Source organism: Sciurus vulgaris, assembly GCF_902686455.1.
Source record: "Sciurus vulgaris genome assembly, chromosome: 15".
Lineage (NCBI taxonomy): Eukaryota > Metazoa > Chordata > Mammalia > Rodentia > Sciuridae > Sciurus > Sciurus vulgaris.
The window spans coordinates 84685798-84706268 of record NC_136476.1 but is presented as its reverse complement, the minus strand read 5'-3'; the positions used below and the strand labels follow the sequence as shown (position 1 = coordinate 84706268).

Genomic DNA, 20471 nt, shown 5'->3' with positions numbered 1-20471 from the left:
AGAGTTGAGGCCCCACCTGCCTGACCTTGTCCACTCCCCGGAACAGCCCAAGCTCCAGGTACTTCCATCTTGCAGAAGAGAAATTCCAGGCTCAGAGAGATGAGCACTTTTTCCAAATCACTCAGCAAGCGAGGGGGAGGCTGAGGCCAGAATCCCCACAGCACACCAAGGCCTGGGCCCGACAGGCTGAGGGTGGCCAGGTAGAGGCTTGTGGCAGCCCCCTGTGGAGACTAGGGCATCCGGGCAGGCCCAGGGCAACTGGGATAGGGTTGCTGCCCCCACAGGACAGGGGACAGTTGCTCTCTCTGGAGCTCCTGGGGAGGGCCAGATCCAAACGCTCCAGATACCTGCACCAGAAGTAACCCCACTGCTCTTAAAAGTGGACAATCTGCTTCTCTGGTGCTGGCGATTGCACCCAGGGCCTGGCACGCGCTGACAGGAGCTCCACGCAGGGCTTTGCGCAGCCCTAACAATGGCAGAGCTTGGGCAAGACGGGCGTGGTGGGCCCCTCCCGCTCCTCTGCTCCTGGACCAGCCAGGCTCCTCCCACCCCAGCCTCTGCATGGTTCCCTCCTTCCAGAACAGTCACTTCCTCACTTCACTCATCCTTTAGGTCCCTTTTGAAGCTCCGCTTCCTCCAGGAAGGTTCCCTGAGATGCCCGACCAGGCGGTGAGCCCCATCATCTGCTCTCACAGCGCCCAGCCCAGACCTAGCATGTAGTAGGTGCTCAACAAACATGTGGGAAAGGAGGGAGGGGTGCCAGGGCGCCTCCCCCACTGCCATCCCTTGACGGGGAAACTGGCCCTGGGAAGGCAGCACCCTGGAGCACGCCCCTGCCGTGAATCTGCCGTATCAGCAACTCTTCTTTAAACAGCCAGCCTGCTTTCCGGTATCAGGTCTTCGCCTTTTCTGTTTTCCTTCCCAGTGAAACCAGAGCAGTCCGTTTTTACTTCTTGTCTCCAGCAATTTCCCGATCAGAGTCCTGACATTGTCCTCGCCGGCTGCGGTGGCCAGGCAGCTGGCTCTGTGGGCGAGGCTGGACTTCCAATTAAAACATGACGTCTCTAGGAAACCGAGCTTCCCGAGGCCGGGCAGCTCCCTGGCTCACTTGCCCATCCCTGGCGCCCCCAGCACAGCATGACCCAGGGCCCCTTGCCCGACTGGGCCGTGGGTCAGCGTCTGCTCAGTGGGCCCCTAGAAAGGAGGAGTCTGGATTCCTGGCAGGAAAGGGAGAGCTCCCGACTAGGGCCACTGCAGCTCCTCACCATCGGGGGTACCACCTGGGGCAGCTTGGGACCTGGGGCCTTAGACAAGTCACGTCGCCTCTCTGAGCCTCTGCTTCCTCAGCTGTAAGCTGGACTGAATGCCTCACCTCCCTCCTAAGGCTGCAGAGGCCACAGCAGAGCTGGGGCAGGCAGCCATGTTGCTGAGCTCGGCCCCACGCCCTCGGGGCCAGGCCCGCCCGTCCCCCACTTCCCAGCACCACGCACGGCAACAGCAGGCACTGAATGAATGAGCAAATCCCATCCAGCTTTCCTGGGGCCCCAAAGCAGAGCATATCTCGGTAGGGAGGGTAGAGGGAGGTTCATGTTCCCCGCTCTCAGCGGAAGGCAGAAGTGTCCCTTTTCTGTGGCTTCATCACAAAGGGGTTGGAACAAAGTGCCAATTCGTCTTCCCGCCAAACTCTGGGATGTTTTCTCTGGACTATTCCCCTCAGTCTGGGATGTTGCCCTTCCTCTCCAGGTTTGGGGGAGGCACCCAAGTCTCCCAACCCCCAACCTGAAATGATGTCTGCAGTTAGAGGCTTACAGGGCCCCAGGGTCAGGGGAGGGGGCTTTGCTGGGCCGCCCAGCCCTCGGCTGTGTGGTCTCAGACAAGTTACTCACCCTCTCTGAGCTTCTGATTCTTCCCTTAATCGGGCCAGCAGACACCCTTCTCAGCACTTCTCACGTGCTCGGTGACCAGCACTCTCACCCTCTATCTCCCAGGTCTTGAAGACCTGGTGCAAGGAGGGATGATTCTCCTCCTGTGTCAAATGGGAGCTGAGACAAGAAACCAAGGCCACAGCAGGTGCAGGCCCTAGCTGGGACTCAAAAGCTGGCCTCTGGTTCCACCTGTGCCACCCCTAACACGGAGGGCTGTGACACCCACCACCAGGCACCCTCTCCTGCACTCAGACCCTCCCCAGCCAGAGGAAAAGGGGGAAGGCCAGGAGGAAGGAGGCTCCCAGCTGCCTGGGTGCAGGAGGCTGGAGAGCAGGGGCTTCCAGGTGCTCCCCAGGGCCCCGTGCCGCGACCAGGCTGCCCGCCGGCTGGACCGGCCGACGGCGGCCCATCTTGAGAGCATTAGGCACTGCTGTTCACAGCTGTTTTCTGTTACGTGTTATTTGTTAGTCTAATGAAAGGAGGTGCACTGGCTTTCAAGACCTCGGCCCTCGGCGGGTTTTATATGTGAGGCCTGCGCACAGCTCTGGCGGAGGCCACGAGGCCCCTGCCAGGCGCGCCCGCCTCGCGGCTCCCACTTTGATTCGGAGGTTTGCAACCATCCGCATGGCAATTCCAGCTCTAGTTAAATGTCATTTTTAATAACGCCATCTCTGGCGTGTGAACGTCTGTGCCCACGGCAAGAAGGGAGGCCAGGGGGGAGGCCTGTGGCCAGGAAGGACCGGCAAGGAGGCATGGGGAGGGGACCACAAGACAGCCTGGGAGAAGTGCCTGTCCCCTTGGGGGCAGCGAATGCCCTCCCCAGGGGACCCCCTGGAGGGGAGCCCGTGGGAGGCATGACGGGCAACAGGAGTGAGGCAGCAGAGAGGAGAGGTGGGCAGGAAGCCAGGGGGCGATTTTCCAGAGACCACGGTGACGGAGACCCCAGTTCTGCAGGTAAAGGGAATAAGGACGCGGACCCCTTTCCCCCCGCCCCTTGGGCCTCCGAAGGCTGGTACAGGAGGTACTCCAGAATGCTGGTGGGTGGTTGAGAGCAGCTGTCCCCTCCTGGCCCGATGGCTTCCTGCAGCTGGGGGGGGAGGGACGTCGGCCTCCAAGCAGCTGCCTTCCTCTCCTGTGCCCTCTGCCGCTTCCCCGGAAGCTTCCAGATCCACACCGGCCAATGCACCTTGCGGCAGCCTTGCCTGCCTTCCCTGTGAAAGGGAAGGTGCAGGCGCACATCAGCTCTAGGGGAAGCCTTCAGCAGGGTATAAAAATCACCAGGGGCCCCGTTAAACGTGGAGTCCAGGCTCTGGGCCCAGAATCTGGTGCCATGAGCTAGAGCACAAACTTCAGCCAGCTTCCTGGCCGATTCCAAGGAGCCATTCATGAAAGCTCATAAAAAATGGCCAGAAACACACAGCCTGACCCTCTTGCTTTGCACACAGGGCACTGGGCTCAGCCCAACGAGGCGTGCCACGGTCAGAGGGTTGGCAAGGCCAAGTGGGAACCCAGATTTACTGGCTCCTAGTTGAGGACCCCTTACTGCATCTTAAGGCCCTGAAGCACCTGCTCGGCTCTGGAGTGGAGGGTCCCGGTGTGGAAGCCTCCTGGCCTCCAAGTCGCTAAGCACCCTGCCCTTCTAAGGCCTCAACCCAGGACCTGCTCAGAAGGGCACAGTCTCCGTCCAGCACGGCCTCTTGGCTCCATCCAAGCCCCTCCTGCCGACCCTCCAAACTGGAGGCTTCCGGCTGCCCATCCCACATGCCGAAGGGCAGAACCAATCACAAAGAGACCAAAATAATATCTTCCAGAGCCTGCTTCATTTTTAGGACACAATAAAAGATATCATTACCCGCAAAGGGCCTCACGCGGACCACGTCCTGTCATCACGGTGGTCCCCAGGAGCCAGGCTGGGAACACACAGCTTCCCAGATGTGGAGGGGACTCGGGCTCAGGGCTACGGGGCTCAGTGCGTTTTAATTCCCAGGACAGCTTGAGGTCTGAGGCTGCTGGGTTGGGCCGCGGGGGGCTGGGCCTGGCGCCGTCGGGGGTACAGTCTTCCTGGGCACCTGGGATTCAGTGCTGCCCTATGAGGCCAATGAGCACGGTGCAACCTGCCTCTATGGCTTGTCACCCACTGTGGCTGGATGCCAATGGACACCCTGTCCCTGTGCTCTGCTGGGTGTGGGAGCCCGACGAAAACCCCCAACCTCCTCCGTCTAAACAGGAAGCCCCCGCTCTCCCCGTCTGCCGCACTGCAAGAGGCACTTGACCCTTGGCCCACACGATGCAGGTCTGTCTGCTAGTCCACTAGCTGCCCACAGCCGCCCTGGCCACCAAGAGCCTGGGCGGGATCGTCCAGGCTGGACCGGAGCCTCCCGTGGGGTTCACGGGTGTGCGGTGTGTGTCTGTCTGGGAGTCGGGGACATGTGGTTCCCAAATGCCAGCCTGTTCTCGCCGACCTACCGCAAAGTGGGAAGAAGGTCAGTTGGACAGTCTTAGCCCACGTAAGCGGGCTGGAGAACCCCCTTTACTCTGAGATGACAATGCTAGAAGGTTCCTGGACAGTTGCTATCAGTGGCTTTCCTTGGCAGAATTTTCAAACTGCCCACTCTGTGCCAGTTCCTCGGAGCACCTGGAAGGAGCCACCAGGGCTGGGGGCAGAGGAGGTGCCCCAAAGAAGACTGAGAAAGGGAGGGAGGGAGGGATGAGCAGGCACTGGGGGCTGGCCGTCCCATCTCTGTTCTGCGGGGACCCTCCTTGGCTCTCCGAGTCCAGCTGGAGACAGGTGTGCAGAGGGCAAGGAGCAGGGGACTCTTGACTCACTCCATCACCTCCGAACCCCCAAAGCTGGGCAGTCCCCACCCTGTCAGGACGTGACCCAGGCCTGGCTGCAGAGGACATGGAGAAGACCCCTCCCCTGCTGCCTCCCAGTCCCTGAACGCAGCCGGCACGCCCGCACCTGCCTGGGGACACGCCTGGGCCACACCCCAGGCCTCCGCATGCCCAGGGCTCCAGGGGTGGCTCTGGATGGGGGCGAGGGCAGGGCTTCAGGACAGCATGGCCCCGCTAGAACACCACAGGAATGGGAACAGCCACCCTGGCACGCGGCTCCGCTTCTCTGGGCCTCAGTTCCTCTCTGTAAAATGGAACTAAAGGAGCCATTCCCACGGCTGGTGGGAGGCCAGCACAGTGTGGGGCAGGAGGCCGGGGCCAGCGCACAGGAGGCGCTCTGCTGGCGGATGCGCCCACAGCGAGGCCCACCATGGCCACGACTCTTGTCCCACACTCTTCCAGCCCCCAGGGCAGGGCGCGGGCACCTGCTGCAGGACGTGCTCAGGGACACACGGACTCCCCGAAACAACCCAGAGGGTCTACTCCCACAAAGAGTCAACCACCGTCCTTTTGGGCTTGGGTCACCAGGACAACATCCCAAGTTCTGCCCTGTCCAACCTGCCCTCACATCCCTGCCCAGGACAAGCCACCCAAACCCTCAGAGACCCCTGATGTGCGTGCACAAGGTCTGTCCCAACAGCCCCAGCTCCGAGGCCACCCCTCCCTCCCCGTCTTTGGTTCTCAGACTCAGGGACGTCTCCCCACAGCCAGCAGCAGCTCCTCCTCCAGACCCCCAGCCAAACACGGAGCCATGCGGGAGAGGGAGGCCCAGCCTTCCCTTCCCAGCGGGAGAGCTGGGCCTCAAAAAAATAGGCATGATGATCCTGAGCCCGGCCTGATTCGCAGCGTTACTGCGGGCACCTCGACAGCTGTCCTGGAGACCCTTCGTTGAGCACCTGCAGTGCTGGGCACCCCACACACACTCAGGGCTCACCATGCTGCCATAAGGGATGGCCCTTGTTCCCGTTTCACAGATGACAACACTGTGCTTCCGGGTTCTTTTTAGGCCTCAAGGGTGGGTGCAAGCAGATGCTCCAAAGGTACTTTTCCAGAATCTTCTGGGAGAAACAGCTGCAGCCTGTTGAATGCCACCGAAGGCAAGGGCCCCTGTAGGGTGTTGGTGATCTGAGGCCCCTGGGCCAGGCCCTAAGCTCCAATCCAGGATCTGCACAGAGGGGCAGGACCCTCCTGAAATAGCAGGTGTCCTCCTGCTTACAGAGACAGAGAGGCCCACCACTGCCCCTGCCCCTGGCTGCCACCAAAGGTCCTCCCTCTCCCTGCCCCAGGCCCAGGCAGGCCCCAGGCCAGGCAAGTGCCAGGCTCTGAGAAACTGCAACTCAGGGAATGAGCCACAGAGAGGTGGAATCTCAACCAAGTTCGGAAGGACCTCAGGGACATCCGTATGCCCTCTCCCTCATTCAGGTGGGGACCCATGGCTAATCTAGGACTCGCTGAGCAGCACCACTCACAGCAGGAAGTGGAGAGAGGGAGGGAGGCCAGGGGAGGAGCAGGAGGCCAGGGGAGCAAGATTGGCGTTGGAGAACCCTGTGTGCCCCCCTCAGCCGCTGCCGGCTCCAGGCCGCCTTTCACCAATGCCGCTTCGCAACCGTCACAGGCCCAGCAATCCGGAGTCAGCGCTGAGAACGGCACAGCAGTCCCGTCAAAAGGGAATCACCACAGGACCAGCAACCCCGCTTCCAGAAACACCCCAAAGAATCCAAAGCAGGGCTCGCACGGCCGCGTGCTTACTCATCTTTGCACCAGCACTATTCGCAACAGGGAGCGAGACCAAAGCACTGGCTGGGATGAGCGAAAGTCACGCCCACACGGCCAGGACCCCGCGGCTCGACCCGCTCCACCCGTGACCTCTCGACGGCGCGCTAAGGCAGGCACCAGCACCAAGGGACAAACACTGTTCGATTCCACTTATTCCAGCTCCCTAGAGTGGTCAAATTTATAGACAGAAAGTAGAGAGGCCCTGCAGGGACGCCGGGCCGGGGAGGAAGAGGTTATATATTGGGTGCAGGATGTCAGTCTGGGAAGATGCAAAAGCTCTAGAGGTGGAAGGTGGGGCCCGTTGCATGGCAGTGCGAGTGTCCCCAACCCCAAGGGTCTCTGCTCCCTACATGGTTAAACTGGTGAACCCTGTGCTAGGCATATTTTATTGCTACAAAAAAAATTGGAAGCAAGTCTGCCAGTCTCCCAAACTCAGGCCCTCTACTTGGCCCTGCTGGCCCCCAGTTAGCAAACCACATCGCCCTGTTAGATTCGGGGCCCACCCCAGGGCCACAGCTCGCCCTGGCCACCCCTTGCCTCAGGCTCCAAGCCCAGCAGCATCCTGGATAGCTTAAAGTGGACCAGCTGAGGATCTGCTTGGTCCCTCCTGCAGCCCAGACCAGCCCCAGCAGGGCCGGGGCCTCCCCTGGCTGGGGGTCTCAGCCCTGCAGCCTCCGGGGGCTTTGTTTATTTTCACAGTGTGTCCACGTCCTGGTTTCCGCCCTGCCCACAGGAGGGAATGCTTTAGAGAAACCCTGGCTTATTAATGTGGGTTCTTTTGTTGTAAGTCACTGCAAAGGCGGCGAACGAGGGTTTATTTTCCTAACGTGCTTGGCATAGCTCAGCGCCCGCGCAGCCCTGAGCGTTTGATTTGGGAGGAACCCGAGACCCCGGCTGGTTCTGAGTCATGGGTGAAGCCACAGCCTCCCCGGCCAGCTCTAGGGGAAGACAGTCTTGGAAAGTCATTGGCAGGAATAAGCTGTACTACTGGTGGCTTTGAGAAAACAAAAGATTCTAAAAATTTTTAAAATCGTCAAGCCTGCTAACCCAGCAGGTTGAAAGCTATCAGTTCTCCACCCGCTGGTCCCACTAGGCCTCAGTTTTCTGATAGGTGGCCTCTCTCTTTGCCAGTCTTTTCCTTTGACCCAGAAAGAGCCCCAGAAGCCACAGGAAAAGACACTTCCTAGTAAGTCTGAACCCTCCGAGGAGCCAGGGCTCCGGAAGGCCTAGGATGGGTCAGTGTCACAGCCCACAGCCCATGTGTGCTGCCCCGGGGGTCTGGAGTCCTGGCACCCCCAGCCCTGGGTGCCCGCTTTCAAAAGGGTTCAGTGGTACATGCTGAGCTCACCAGGAGAAAGCCCACCACCTTTGGCTCCTCAGGTCTTGGGGATCTAACAGATGGCGGTAGGAAGAGGCACATGACCAGAGATGAACAGGAAGCTGTCCCCAGCTGCCTCCCTCCACTTCTGTCTGCAGACCTGGACCCAGAGGCAAGGCGGGGGAACTCTCACCACTGCAGCCCAGCAGTCCTGGGCAGATCCGGGTGTGGCTCCTGAGGCAGAGGCCAGCTGGTGAGCAACTCCTTGAGCCTAGCCCAGACTGTCCCGACTGACTCCACGGGGACCCAGCATGTCCTCTACCCCTCCACGCACACCCAGTGTGCAGGAAGTCCCTCCTCAGGAGGCCTCATGGGCTCCTGGAGAGGGTGGTCAGGCCCCAGGGGGCTGCTGGAGACACCCACTGACCCAGCCACCCAGAGGCTCGGTGGTTCCATCAAGATGCTCACATCCCTAGACCACACCAGCCATCTGGATCCCCCCGGGAAGCCCTCCCTGGAGAGACCTTAGCGCTCCTTCCCCGGAAAGCCCAGCCTCCTGCCCAGACCCTGCCATCTTCTCTCCTTCTCCTCCCTTCCTCCTTCTATCCCACCTGCTGGTAAAACCAGGCCCTGCCTCCTCCCTGAGGGGAGCCAGCCCAGAGCCCCCGCCAGGTCCGCCAATGAACTGGGGCTGCCATGGCCTTCCCCCACCTTGAGCTGAGGGCCCTCTCTACTCCTCGCCCAAACTGGACCCCTTCCCTCCACCTTTCCATCAGGGGTATAAACCCAACTCCCAGAGCCATCTGCCCACCTCATGGTCACCTAGAGGGTAGCGAGAGCAGCCAGGCCACTGTGCCTGGCAGGAGGCAGACACCCTGTGGCTCTCCTCCCAGGATGGCAGCCACAGGATGGGTGTCCTCGGAAGGTGCTCTGTGGAAGGCAGTATGACACTATCCCAAGGACACACATGCTCCCAGACGGGGTTTCAAATAGGCTGCATTCACCTCCATTGTCCCTGTCCCTCCTCTTGAGGGAGAAGCCAAGGCTTGCGGCCAGCCTGGGCACTCCTGGAACCAGGAGGCTGGTGCAGGACACGGGTCCCAGAGCTGGGCAGGAAGGTGGGGATGCCAGGCCCTCCTCCACCGTCTCCCCAGACACTGTTGGTGGATTAGAACAAAGCCAGGTGGTCCAGAGCCTCCAGCAGGCCCGCCCGCTCCCCAGAGCTAGGGGACAGGGGCCGTGGCGGCAGGTCGGGTCAGCTGTGGGAAATCTGGTCTTGTCCTCTGCTTTGCTTCCACTGAAACTGTCCTGGCTGGGAACTCTGTTTCATTCTCCTCTCCTGCTCTCCCCACCCCCACCACTTCTTACCAAGGACTGGGGACTGTGATCCTGTGTGACTTTTTGAAAAAAGCCACTTGGGTGGATTGTTTGTTTTTAAAGCCCCTTCCTGATGACCTTTAACCTCTGCAGGGGAAGAGAGGCCTGGCTGGCTCTTCAGGGCTGAGCCCTTCCACCAGGACTGCTCCAGCACCCCAAGAGGCTTCTGTAGCAGCATTGGGCCGGGCGTGGGGGCACTTGGGAACCCTGCGGCCCGACTCCGTGGCTTTGGCCCTCCAGTTGTAACCCGGCACCGACTGAATGGCACCCGCTTCCCGGGCGGCACGCACGACTCGGCGGCTCCGGCCCAGAGGTCCCTTCCCCTACTCGAAAGTTCCAGACAGCGGCGGTGCCCCGCGCCCCAGGGTCGCGGCGCCGCCTCCCTCGGGCGCCGCACTCCGCCCAGGTCGGTCCCCGCGGTCCCCACGCCCTCGGTGGCCCGGGCCCGCGCCACTCACCGTCCTGCGGCGCCGCCTCGCTGCCGCTGCTGCCCCCGGACGGCTCCCGCGCCGCGCCCTCCCGCGCCTCGGCCCTGGCCGCGGGCCGCGCCGCCAGCCGCCCTGCCGCCACCTCCTCCAGGTCCAGGAGGTGGCTCACCGTGAAGTTCTTGCGCGCCTGGGCGCAGTCGCCGGGCCCCAGCGCGGGCGGCGGCGGCCCCGGGCCCAGCGCTGGCTTGTCCAGCGCGAAGGCGGCGGCGGCCGCGCTGTCCATGCCGCGAGCGGCCCGGGGCGCGGGGCCCCGGCGGGTCGCGGGCGCGGGTGGAGCGGCGCCCGGGCCGCCCGCTCTGCCGCGTCCCGCCGCCGCCTGGCCGGCCCGCGCTGACGTACGTCGGGGCACAGGCTTCCCGCCCTCCCCTCGCCGCGCCGCCGCTCGCGCCCCAGTCGCCGGACCCGGGCGCGCCGGCCACACGCCCCTCTTGAAGGACCTCGCCCCCTCCCCCTCCCGCGCGCCCCACCCCGGCCGCGGGAGGGGTCCGTCGCCGAGCCGGCTGGGGGCGGGGCCCCGAGCCCCGAGGCGCCGCCCCCACCCTCCCCACCCGCGTTGGGCAGCCGCGAGCTCCCGCGCGGTGTCCTGCCTTTCAACCCCGCACGGAGGGGCCCGGCGGGTCAGGGCGGAGGGACCTGCACCTCCTTCCGAGCTCCTCCGCAGGTGGAGGGGAGCGCGGCTCAGACGGTTGACAGGGAAGATGTCCCAACTCCCAGCTCCACCCTTACTGCCCCCAGCGCCGCCCCGCCCGACGGAAGGAATCCGCGGTCCACTTGGACCACCTTGTTCGCTCCTCCCAGCCCCAAGATGCCCCCCCAGAAAGCCGGGGTGTTGGCTGCGCCCATTTCTCCCGTTTCCTACTGAGTGATACCCCTGGCATTCCTCTGGCGCTCCCCAAGGAAAGCCAGCTGGGAGGAAAGAGGCTTCCTTCAGAATGCCTAATGTACACACAGGGGATAGGCAGCCAGAGACAGCCAGACTGACAGATGGGTGGCAGGGAGAGAGGGGCGGACTTGGGTCTCAGCTCTTGTTTTTGTTTTCCAAGGAAAGTCCAGAAAAGCCCCGAGGAGTGAGCAGAGGGCGATGCGGAGCTCTCTGCTCACAGGTCTTATCCCAGGACTGCCGCTAACTGGCCTGTCCCTCGGTCCCTCTGCTATCCCCAGAGAAAATAACCCCACCAAGAGACCTGAATGTCCCCTCCGGACTCTCGCACAGAAAAGGGGCCCTGCACACATCCCTGAGACCTGCCAGTACCCTGGATCGTTAGGAGTCATTCATTTACTTTGCCCCCAGATATGAATCACCCCCAGGATGAGGCTGAGCGGCCCCCAAGGACTTCAGTCCCAGCTAGCCATGGAAGCGCAGGCCTGGGTAGGTTGCACGTCTGGAGATGGCGTGGCTCTCTGTCCTTGGACATTTGCCCCAAGCAGTAAGTGCCCAGTGAGAAGGGCTGGCAAGGAGGCAGCCACCTCCCTTCTCCCAGGGCCCTGGCAGGGGCCTCCTGCACCAGGGGTTCCCAGGCTACCCAGTGTGTGTGGCTGATAACTTTCTGAGAGATAGAGCAGCCTGGAGCTCTGAAGGATATTGGAGGGGAGGCCCTGGCTGGAGCCCCCAGCAAGCTTGCAGAGTGGGGGGACCTCATCCCAGGAAGCACAGGACCCCGGGGTGGGGCTTTCTCCCAGGGTCAGAACAGCTTGTGTCAGAGACCAGATTCCAGTCCAGTATACTGTGTACTGCTGTGTGCCCTCAAATGGGAAACCTGCCCTCTCTGAGCCCAGCTCCTCCCCTGTAGATCACGGCAAATTGATACGGGCACCATGGGAATTTTGCTGCAGGTGAAAGTCTGGGCTCATAAACTAGAACATGGGGTGGGGTGCTGCCCACATCAGCTGCGGGTGCTGGAAGGGGCCCGAGATACATCTAGGTCCCATTTCCTTGTATAACCAATCGGGAAAAGGAGGCAGCCAAGGCAGCCAAGGCAAGCCTCTTTCTAGAGCTGGAAGAAGCACCAACATTGTTTTGTTTTGCAGATGAATAACGCAAGGCTCAGAGCAGAGAAGGGCCATGTGAAGATCTCTTCCTTGGTGGGACTGATGGTCACAGTGGCTTCCTGCCTCCTCTTCCTATTCATTGCCCTGTGCATGTTGAGGGGTGAGGCCAGTATTTCTGGAGGACGGTGGTGCCCTGGCTGCAGCCCTGGCTCAAACGGGGACCTTGCCGCGGGCCTTCAGCAATTTACTTACCCTCTTTCTGTCCTTTGCCTCAAGTGCGAATGAGCTGTTAGGAGCTCAGGTATCAACGATGAGCTGATGGAGGTGGGACACCCCGTACCTAGTGAGCACTCAGTAAGTGGGGACGGAAGCCAGGGCCTCACACGCGAGGCAATCTCTGCCTCTGGGCAGAGCCCAACAACGACAGCTCTTGGAACATCTACTCCAAGAAGTAGCACAAGGCAGTCCAGCCGCATGGTCTGGAGCTGGGACAGGCGGGTTTGAATCAGTTCGCTGCCATTTACTAGCTGTATGGCCTTGGATAAGTCCCCTGAGCCTGCCCCATCTTCAGGGAAGTCGGGATGGAAAAGGAACCAGTCCAAGTGGTGCTGATACTGAGTCGTCAGTACCCTTGCCGACCCTTGGATGAGGGCAGGGTGGCGCAGCATGCCAGAGAGGGGCAGGGCGGCAGCTCTTGTCAGCGTTCAGCCCTCGAGCAAGAGTTTCAGCCAGCCCTGACTCAGCCTGGAAGTACACCTCAGGGAACGCATTTAAACAGGGAGCTGAGAACTCAGGGACCCAGGACCCCAAGGGATATGCCTCACAAATAACTAGTTTCTGTAGTGGTTTGGATGCAGCTAAGATGCTCACCCAGAGTCACAGATGAAGGCCGATGGGATCCCAGTTTTGGTTATTGATCCTGGCACTGCTCTGGGCAGCAGGGATGGGGATAGCAGAAAGAGAAGCCGAGAGGGGTCCTGTTCTGGTCAACCGGTGCCTCCAGGTTGACCTGGGCCTCGGGTCTCGTCCTGAGTGAAAATGCTTACTTGCCCCCATGTCAAAAGCTTATGGTTTTTTTTTTTTTTTAAGTTTAACTTTTCTTGTCCCAGAAGTAATATCACCGAGGTTTTAGAAAGCATAGGTGAAATTAAGAAAACAAAAATACCAATACCTCACTCCCAAAGATCCCTGACGCACACAGATATTCAATACATTTAAAAAAAGTTGGTGTAATGAAAGTAAATAGAGAAGATCATTCTATCTATTCAATATTGGATTGAAGGCCTAGACAAAGCAATAAGACAAGAAAAAGGAAAGACCTAAAATAATTTTTTGACCTAAAATAATTTTTATTTTATCTCTCTAGCTTTTATCTCTCTGATAGACTGATGGAGAAGCAATCATAAATCTCAAAAAAGTGGAACTACATTGTACCAACTATTTTATAACCTGCTCTACATCAACAGTTACTTTCTTAACACTAAATACCTAAAAATAGGATATCTGGATGTGATAGACAAAAAAATGGCCTCACAAAGATGCTGACATCAGAATTCCTTGACCCTGAAAATGTATCAAAGAAGATGAAATGAGGTTGCTGATCAGTTGAGCCTGAAATAGGGAGGTTATTTTGGATGATCCAGCTGGATCCAAAGTCTATTTTTTTTTTTTTTTTTTTTTTTTTTTTTTGGTACTAGGGATTGAACCCAAGGCACTTTACCACTGAGTCACATCCCCAGCTCTTTCTATTTTTCATTTTGAGACAAAGTCTCACAGAGTTGCTTAGGGTCTTGCTAAGTTGCTGAGGCTGGTTTCAAACTCAAGAACTCACGATCCTCCTGCCTCGGCCTCCTGAGCTGCTGGGATTATGGGCATGCACCATTGCACCAGGCCCAAAGTCATCTTAAAAGTGGAAGAGACAGGACAGTGTCAGAGTGACGTGGGATCCAGCTTTGCAGGTGGAAGAAGACAGCCAACAAGCAAGGTGGGCAGTCTCTAGGAGCTGGAGAAGAAGGGAAAGGATTCTCCTCTGTCTTCTCTGGAAGGTCTTCCCCCAGAGCCTCCTGTGGCAGCTTTATGCTCACCCAGGACCCCTAACATCCAGAATGGTAAGATAACGAAGGTGGATGGTCTAAGGCATAGGCGTGTAGCCCAGCAGCACAGCGCCTGCCCGGCGTGCATGAGGCTCTGAGCTCCAGCCTCAGAACTGGAAAAATAATCAAGACAGATGTGTGATAAGATGTTACAGCAACAAGTAGAAAATTCACATACCACGTCCAAGATTCTGCAAGAAAATTTAAGACTGGGTACTTTTTCCATATTGGCTCCAAAAAGGTTGTATCCCTGTCTATTCCTGGAGGCTTCTCTGATTCCTTGCTGGCATGAGCTACTAGAATCATTCACCTTAAATTTCAAAAGGCATTTCTGGGTTTTAATCTGCATATCTTGAATTATTGCCGAAGGCGTCTGTGGTATGTAGTGGCCACTGGCATCTCTTATAGGTGAAATGTCTGTTCATGGTCTCTCCTGGAACAGTTCTGTTTGGCGTTGAGTTCCATCAGCACCAGCTACTAGCCCTTCACCTCCGATGACCATCAGTCACTCAGGGCCCAGGCCCTTTCCACAGATGGAGAGACAGAGACAAGGACCAGATGAATTCCTGCAGCCCGGGCTCACCTGGGCACACGCAGGAGCCTGTCTGAAGGAGGCAGCGGAGCAGGGTCAGCACGCAGGGATCCGGGTGAGATTGTGGTCCCCGCTGCACGTCTGGGGAATCATAAATGCCACAGGCAGATGTGACTCAGACGTGACCAGGCGTGACCGTGACAGATCACAGCCTTCTGTCAATATTGTGTCAGGCTGCGATCACAGCGGGCTCCCAGGCCTGTGTGCCCGGTGGGAAGAGCCCTGGCCGGCTGGGCAGGGTTTCTGGCTCTGTCAGCTACAAGGCTGGGGCACACAGCTCTCGGTGAGCCACGGTCAGCCCCCCAGATCCACGGGTTCGGCGTCCCTGGGTCCTACCTAGGATGGAAATATGCAGAGACAGAGTGGGGAGGTGGGACTGCAGACGCTAGAGCTCAGGGACGGGGACTTTCAGGGAGCCCTGGATTCAATCTCCAGTCCTGAGAAAAACCTGCATCCATGCCAAACAAGTATTTTCTTGTCATTTTTCCCTGAGAAACTCGGTGAAGCAGCTGTTTACCTAGCACTTCACTTCCCTGTTGTCTCCCAGCCTCCCAACACTCACACAAGGAAGGGAAACTGAGGCTCAGAGATTAAGTTTTGTGTCTCCATAAGTTGTGTCAGGCTCCAAACCACCAGGCCAAGGTGTTCCATGAGAATTTAGGGATAGGAAGTTATCTTCTCCTCTTGAAGAACTAGCCTTTAAAAATAAGAACCAAATAATGAGACACATTGCTCGTCTCTTCGCCTTGGCTACCAGGAAGCCCAAAGCCAAAGTGAGGACATAATCACAGTACCTGTGTTCAGAGGGTAAGTCAATGCATTAACTTCGCTTTCTCCTTCCATGTGGATCTTTGTTTTCCTGTTTTTGTTTTAAATCTTTTGTATAAACTAGCCATGTAAGTTGGAGGAAATAATAGCACCTGCCTCTAAGGGACATTGGGAGAATTAAAATGATCCAAGTAAAGAAAAATGCTAACACAAGACCAGCTGTGAAAAATATTCAGCAAGCATCACTCCAGCTGTGAAAAGATGCTTTGATAAAGCCAAGGTAGCACAGAGAACTTCTTCAGTGGCAGGCCTGTTGGAGGGCAGCCCCGATGGGCTTCCTGTGTGATTTTGGGCTACCCACTTTCGTCTCTGTGTGTCCCGAAGCCTTGCAGAGGAGAAGCAGGCACGTGGTGGGCTCCATTCGTGGTTATCCCCTGAGCCAGTGGCCAGTGCAATGGCTCGTGATCAGGATCCCCTCTGTCCAACTGGCAGGAGATGTCTGGCCACTTGGTGGGCCATATGACGCCAGGGTGGCACAAAGGTGGTTCTGAGCTCCTGAGGACCTAGTGGGCTTGGACATCTGGGTCTGGGGTCAGAGGACAAGCTGCTGTTGAGTACATCCTTGGTGCAGGGTCTGGTGGGTGGGGCCGGGCACCCGCAGCCAGGTTCTAGATGCAGCGTGGCCACCTCCCTGCAGGCTTCCCAGGGAGACAGACCCGTGGGACACGCCCCTAAGTGAGTCACCCACAGTGATTTATTGAGCGCACCCTGGGGCATCCCGGGTGAGCATGTGGTCATAAACCCTGGTGGGTCAGGCCTCGAAGCCGGGGCACAGTGAACTGAGCTCAGGTGGGCGCAGCCACTGTTCCAGCCCAGGATTCTACTGAACGGTGGGCTGTGGGTACCCGGACCGACACCACTTCCAGGACCACCCTTGGTGGAGAACTCCCTCCTATCACAGGTGGCTCAGAGGAGAGACGACCCCCGCCACCAACCTGGTACCCACCCACACTGGCGCTCCAGGGATGTCTCCTGGTAAACTGCCCTTGCTTCCCTGAAAGGGGGCCCGGGGGGACCCAGGGCCGGCACAAAGCCTCCCAGAGCCCCGAGGCCCTGCCCGCGCTCTCCCCAGACCAGCCACATCTTGGTGTGATTACTCCGCGGTGAGGCTGAGGCGGAGTCGTGCCAGGAGGCCCTCGGGTGCGCACGGCGCGGGGGGCGTGTGCAGAGACGGCGAGGCGGGGGAGGGGCGGGGCTCCTGGAGGAGGACAGGCTCAGCTCGCGGCTTAATTGGGGATCTATAGTTATTATTATTTATAGCTTGCTCTTGAACCCTGGCCAGGAGGGTGTGTTCACAGCCCGCCGACCTAGGCAGGCGTTAAACAATTAAACCAAGGGTCTAATCGGCGGCGAAACTCCCCGTGGGCTCCCACTTCCTTAGTTCGTTGATTGCTGATATTTTTGGGGTGAAATACGACCATTTTTACGATCAAAGAGATCAGAGTTCCAAATGGGGAAAAGAAACGGAAAACGGCGGGGGGGGGGGGGGGGGGGGCTCTTCCAGTTTTCCTTGCCTCCGACCTAGTGGTCTGCTGAAGTTTCCTTAGACATGCAAAGATTTACACACCTTCCTGCAGGGAACCTTGAACTACCCGATCCCTCCCACGTCCCGGGCTGCAGCCTGGACAGTAAGTCACTGAGAAATGAACAGGCCTCCCGTAATCGCTCGGCGGCCTCTGGGAAGGAGAATGCCTGATGACTTTTTTTGAAGTCGAGGTCAAGGTTTTTTAAATAAAACAATCTGTATTAATGCAATTTCCTTTTCAGCAGAGCCTTGCCCGCCACCACCCCCTCCCCCGCTTTTTTTTTTTTTTTTTTCTTTTTTGGAAGAGGGAGGTAGCCTGGGGAAGGGCTTCATTTTTGCCCACCCGACAACGCATGCCTAATGAGATACATTTATTTAAAAAGTATATATCATCACCTTGTCAGGGCCCCCAACTGGGACCCCAGTCCTTGGGGATTACTGGCCGAGGCCGGGGCCCTGTGGTCAGACTGGCTCCACTCCCTCCCCCATCTGATCTTCTGCATCTTAGGAAGTCTCCTTGGGCTCAGGTCCTCCGCCTCTCCCACCCCGTCTCCCCTATGACTCCCCAGATTCCTGAAGGGCTCCCTCCTCACCCCAGGAGGAAGTACAGCCCAGTGGCTATGCCCATGACTCCGCCCCACACAGATCTGAGTTGAGTCCCTGTCCGGGCACCTCACCACCTAGCGACTGTGGGCCAGCTACGTGGACTCCCCTAACCTCCCGTCTGCATCTGTCCAATGGGTAAGGACAAGGTCACACAGACTGCGGCAGGGCTGCCCAGCACACCCCTCGGCCAGCCCTGGCGCAGGCTGCCTGCCGTCTCCACCATCGTTGCCCCCTGCACCTGGAGCAGGGGAAGGCAGGCCCTGTGCTGTTTCTCCCTCTTGACCTGTGGCTCCCACTTGGGCCACACCTAAATCCAGGACTTAGTTGTTCCGTCAACACGTTTTTGTAGCATGCCTCCTCAGTCCGAGTGGGCCGGGGACTGGGTGGGCAGGCAGGCCTGCAGAGAGGTCACCAGGCAACACTCATGGAGAATCAGGGGACAAGAAGATCAGGGCCGTGTGTGAGGCGGGAGAGGGGTGTCGGAGCAGGCCTGGAGGACGCAGCGTTCAGCCCTCAGAGGGCAGCACAGGATGCCCAGAGCGCCCGCCCCACTGATCCCAGGGCTGACTGGCTCTGGTTCTGGCTGGTTCTCCCCTCTGTGCTTCAATTTCCCCTCCAGGCCAGGAGCTCAAGTTGATTCTTGTTTTTGTGTGTGTTTGTTTGCTTTTTGTTTTGCTACAGGGGATCGAGCCCAGGAGTGCTCAACCTCTGAGCAACATCCCCAGTCCTTTCTGTGAGACAGGGTGTCACTAAATTGCTTGGTCGCCGCTAAGTGGCTGAGGCGGCCTTAGCTCCTGCTCCTCCTGCCTCAGTCCCCCACTGGAGCCACAGGGATTACAGGCATTACCACTGCACCCGGCTCAAGCAGCATTTTTAAACTGCTCTGTATGCACCAAGGTCATGGGACATGGAGTCCATAAATATGCACCAAGGTCCTTCCCCTGCCTGCTCTAGGCTGGGCTGGGGTCACATAGCAGACCCAGTGGAGCTGGAGGGGCTGCACTCAGCCATTATACCAGGGTGGAGTTGGGGCAGGGCCCCAGGCTGTTCCTGAAACCTGCCCCTCCACAGCAAAGTCTCTGCAGGGGCCAAAGCCACATTGAAGTAGGTGGCTCGGGCTGAGACTGGGCTTTAGGGGAGGAAGGGAGGTACCCAGGTACCCTAAGCGTTGCCTCCCATGCTCGAGTCCCATCCTGCAGCCTGGTGGTGGGAGCATGGGAGCTGCTGGGGGCATGTAAGTTGGGCACTGGGAGGGGCCTGTAACCTTGGAGACCAGGGACAGGGTCCTGTGCAGGAAACTGACTGACAGAGAGGCCTGGCCATTGTCTGATGGCTCGACCTTGGGGGATCGAGGCTCGCCAACATCCATCCACATCTGGCAATAACCTACGGAGGGTCCTCTGCTCCCGCCTCCCCTCCCAGACAACTCCTGCGGCAGTGTAGGACCCGCTTTCACCTCTGCAGACTGCCCAGCGAGGCCAGCTTATTGCAGCTCCAGCTGGCACCCTCTGGAAGCTCGTGGCCTACTATCCACACTGCCCCTCCGTGGAGCCTAGTCCCATGGAAGACATTGCGCCAGTCAGAGTGACCCATGCACATGTCTAGACACTGGACACTGTCTAGACAGGCGTGGGTTCGAATCCCAGCACTGCCAATCATGTGCCCTGTCCTCCCCTCTGCTGTAAAGGGGGAGCACAGCAGAGTCTGCCCGGGGTGTTGGGAGGATTCACCGAGCAGGACAGGGGCTTGATAAAGGCTGAGTGCCTGAGGGACTCTGGCTGGGTGTGCGGATTTCTGGAATCCTCCGGGGCTTATCCTCCCTCCCTCTACAGTGGACCTGAACCCCACAGCCGCCTGTCTGGCCCTCCTCTTCCCTGCCCTGGTCTCCATCCATCGCTGCCTCCCTGCCCCTCTGTCTCTGTCGCAGTCTCACTTTTTTGGTTTTGGTCTCTGTCTGGTCTCTCCCCTTCTCCATCTGCCAGGAATTCTGTCCCCGAGGAAGTAGCTCTCCAAGGCTCTGCTCTGCTCCCCTTTACGGCAGTGAGATGGGAAGGAGAGAGAAGGGGAAAAATCAAAGCCGCATATTGGTTCCAGATGTGGCCCCTCTCAGCCGCTCCAGCAACTTAATTAAGCTCCCCAGACGGCCAGGAGGGGTTCTTAATGATCAGGTTTCCCCAGCTCCCCCAGCAGCCGCTTCAGCCCACTCTGTCTCCCTGACGGATGGCCGACGGGTTCCTCCTGCCCTGCCGTCAGCCTTGCCAAACAGGGCTGGAGGCGGTGGAGCGGGGGCTTCCCAGGGAGCACAAAGGATCCTGTTCCCCAAGGGTCCAAGTCCTGACCAGCTCTTGGCAGAGCCTGCTGGGCAGGGCTGCAGGGCTGGAGGGTGCTGAGCCAGCCCTCCCCTGATCTGTCTGGAGCTGGCTGGCCAGGGACTGAGGCCAACTGGGTGCCCCAGGGGTCTCTGGGAAGGGGAGATCTCTGGACTCAGGATGCTGGGTCCACTTCCCAGCCAGAGGTAGGGCAGGCTGGGTTCCTGGGCACCCTCGCCAACCTTGTGTGGCAGGATGACTGAAGCTTATAGAGGGTCAGGGCCCTGGCTCAGTGACATGGATCTGCTTGCAGAGGCAGAGGCAGGTTGGCCAGCAAACACGGGTTGAAGATCTCCCCGGGATGGTCAAGGACATGTTCGTGACCTTGGGCTGCTTCCCCACGGGAGGACTGGGATTATAGGCAGAGTCCTTGCCTGCTTGGCTCCCAGTAGGACCCCTGACTTCTGCAGTGGGAAGGAATCCAGGCAAGCCCCCATCTCAGCCAGGCCTGAGCCCAGGCCCCAGAATCTGTCCACCCCAGCATGAGGGGCCAAGGGGCTCCAAGCACCTTGTCCCTGTGCTCTCCTGGCCTGGGATCCCTGAGGACTCACCTCACCTGGAAGAGTCAGGGGGCCAGGTGAGGTCTTTGATGTCTGCAGGCAGAAGGCAGAGAATGGGGTCCCACAGTAGCGCCCCCAGGCTCCGAGCTGGGGGCTCCACCAAGCAGCATGACTCACTGGGCAGCGTCTG

General features: G+C 59.0%; 1 protein-coding gene across 1 annotated transcript in view; it reads right to left on the bottom strand.

Annotated features, from left to right (window-relative positions):
* The window catches only part of PRRX2 (paired related homeobox 2), a 32413-nt gene extending 22225 nt beyond the window's left edge, over positions 1 to 10188 (bottom strand). The window contains exon 1 of the mRNA XM_079113358.1: positions 9750 to 10188. Within this exon, the coding sequence (XP_078969484.1) occupies positions 9750 to 10002 (253 nt within the window). The 5' untranslated portion in view covers positions 10003 to 10188. The remainder of the gene's footprint in view (positions 1 to 9749) is intronic.
* Positions 10189 to 20471: the final 10283 nt, after the last annotated feature.